At 53.0% G+C, this 2,912-nt stretch overlaps 1 protein-coding gene across 1 annotated transcript; it reads left to right on the plus strand.

The window, feature by feature from the left end:
• Positions 1-1,178: 1,178 nt before the first annotated feature.
• On the plus strand, positions 1,179-2,666 carry LOC116465705 (myosin-14-like; the record flags this gene model as incomplete). The annotated part of the gene is made up of 2 exons (XM_032148686.2): positions 1,179-1,310; positions 2,460-2,666. Coding segments are annotated over 2 exons (339 nt in total), but the record flags the coding sequence as incomplete, so codon positions are not given.
• Positions 2,667-2,912: the final 246 nt, after the last annotated feature.

Here is a 2,912-nt window from a genome sequence, read left to right on the forward strand (position 1 = left end):
AAATAAATAAATAAATAAATAAATAAATAAATAAATAAATAAATAAAAATAAAAATTAATAAAAAACAGCCAGGGTGGCCTGTAAAATCTCAAATATTTCCTGGCTGGCCCTTGAAGAAAAAGTTTGCCTACCTTAGTTGTTGCGGGTTGGGGTCAAGTAGGATTTGATTGGCATCAGTTGAGAAATGTGAATGATAGCTGTGAAAGATGCTAGGAGTCGGGGCAGAAAAGAAGAGAATAGAAGGGATATAGAATTGGGTGGAGAGGAAAAGAATCAAGTAGACTTGTGTAGAACAGAGTAGAATATGATTGAAGAGAAATTATCAGAGCAGATCTCACTTAGCAAGGGCGACGAGGCTTTGTGAAATTTTTGTTTCAGTTCTGTGTGTACCTCTGTCACTGCAGCCTGAGTCATGCCATGTAAAGCTCATCTCTCACTAACAACCTTGGACTAACAGGCTTAAAAAACACTGGCCCGTGGCCAGGCACGGTGGCTCATGCCTATATCCCAACACTTTGGGAGGCTGAGGCGGGTGGATTACTTGAGGCCGGGAGTTCGAGACCAGCCTGGCCAACATAGCAAAACCCTCTCTACTGAAAACACAAAAATTAGCCGGATGTGGTGCAGACGCCTGTAATCCCAGCTACTCGGGAGGCTGAGGCAGGAGAATCGCTTGAACCTGGGAGGCAGAGGTTGCAGTGAGCCGAGATCCCACCACTGCACTCCAGCCTGGGCAACAGAGCGAGACTCTGTTGAAAGGAAGGAAGGAAGGGAGGGAGGGTGGAAGAAGGAAGAGAAGGGAAGGAAGGAAGGAAGGAGGGAGGGAGGGAAGGAAGGAAGGAAGGAAGGAAGGAAGGAAGGAAGGAAGGAAGGAAGGAAGGAAGGAAGGAAGGAAGGGACTGTTCCAAAGAATAGCAGCAGCCACAGTACACAGTGTCTCTTGGATGTGGAGGGATCCTTTAGCCAGAGAGATTAGATAGATCAATAGTGTATTTAGTGGTGCTTGCCTGTACCTGTCAGTGTTCTAGGCCTGTGACCAGGGACTGTTGCCAAGGCGGGGACACACAGCTAATAGGTGGAGGAGAAGGGATTTGAACTCAGAAACTCAGACCCCACTAAGAGTGTGAGGTCTTGGCCCCTGAAGTCAGCCATTCCACCCCCTTTCACCTCCACCTAGGTGAAGCCACTGCTGCAGGTGACGCGGCAGGATGAGGTGCTGCAGGCACGGGCCCAGGAGCTGCAGAAAGTGCAGGAGCTACAGCAGCAGAGCGCCCGCGAAGTTCGAGAGCTCCAGGGCCGAGTGGCACAGGTGAGGGGGCGGGGGCAGAGCGTGGGGGCGTGTCTTCGGGGTGGGGCTGTGTCGCATGGGTGGAGCCAGGTGTGAGGGGCGGGGCTTCCGGCTGAGCCAGCCTGTGCCCAGGCAGGGCTGTCGGAAGGATGGGAGCAAAGCTAAGGTGTACTGAGGCTGGGCCGGGATTGGGGCTGTTTAGTTTGGTTGAGTCGTGAGGTACAGGGAGTAGGGCCCTGGGGGTGTAGCCAGGGTATGGGCCGGGTAGGGGTGGGGTGGGAGAGTCCTGCAGAGCCAGAATGGAGCTGGGCTGTAGGATCTGGGGGCAGGGGCCTCAGCTGTGGCCGGGCTATGGTATGCAGGTGGCGAACTTATAACTGTTTCCAGTATTTTGGCTATCTTAAAATAATGCTAGAACATTTGGGAGGCTGACGCGGGCAGATCACCTGAGGTCAGGAGTTCAAGACCACTCTGGCCAACATGGTGAAACCGCGTCTCTACTAAAAATGCAAAAATTAGCCGGGCGTGGTGGCGCACGCCTGTAATCCCAGCTACTCTGGGAGGCGGAGGTTGCAGTCAGCCGAGATGGTGCCACCGCACTCCAGCCTGGCCGATAGAGTGACACTCTGTCTCAATAATAATAATAATAATAATAATAATGCTAGAACAAACCCCTTCTTGAGCATTTTTCTGTTTGCCTTTTCTGCATTATTTCCTGTGGTTACATTTCTAGGTATGAAATGTATTAAATGAAATGTGAGGTAGTAGAAAGACCCCTTGGGGGTTATTTGAAGGATGGACTGGAAGGGGAAAGGCTGGAGGCTGGGGAGGAGGCTGGAGAGAGACAGGTGAGAGAAGGCAAGACCTGAGCCTGTTGGGGCTGTAGGGACAGAGAGGAGGCGCCAGAGGAGAGCAGGGGTGCAGACTGATGACTGTGAGAGGTGAGGGAGAAGGACATCCCCAGGATTCTGACTTAGTGATTAAGGGGATGTGGGCTCATCCTGAGATGGGGACCTGAGAGGGGGGAGGTGGGGACACTGTGTCCTCCCGCCCCTCAGTCCTGCCCTGGAGGACTTAAAGGCCAAAGCAAGTTACAAGGCAGCAGGCACCCAGTGCAGGTTGCCTTTGGAGCACTGCCCGCTGACCACTAACCTCCCACACACTCCCCAGCTGGAAGAGGAGCGCGCCCGCCTGGCAGAGCAATTGCGAGCAGAGGCAGAACTGTGTGCAGAGGCCGAGGAGACGCGGGGGAGGCTGGCAGCCCGCAAGCAGGAGCTGGAGCTGGTGGTGTCAGAGCTGGAGGCTCGCGTGGGCGAGGAGGAGGAGTGCAGCCGTCAAATGCAAACCGAGAAGAAGAGGCTGCAGCAGCACATACAGGTCTGGCCCCCTGCATGCCCACCAGGCCACCCTCCAGACCCATCTCTCTACACCATCCACCTTTGCTTCTACAAACCGTGTGTCTTTGGGCCATGAATTTGTAGAAAACTCAGTTCTAAGTGAATTTGCAAAAAGAATACATTTTTGATTCAGATCACGGGAGACCTTAAAATATGTGAGCCTCATGTATGGGTGGATCCAGGCGTCCAAGTGATATGTTCAGCTTCAGGCCTGGCTGGATCCAGG

The sequence above is a fragment of the Hylobates moloch genome, unplaced genomic scaffold (assembly GCF_009828535.3).
Source record: "Hylobates moloch isolate HMO894 unplaced genomic scaffold, HMol_V3 SCAFFOLD_8460, whole genome shotgun sequence".
Lineage (NCBI taxonomy): Eukaryota > Metazoa > Chordata > Mammalia > Primates > Hylobatidae > Hylobates > Hylobates moloch.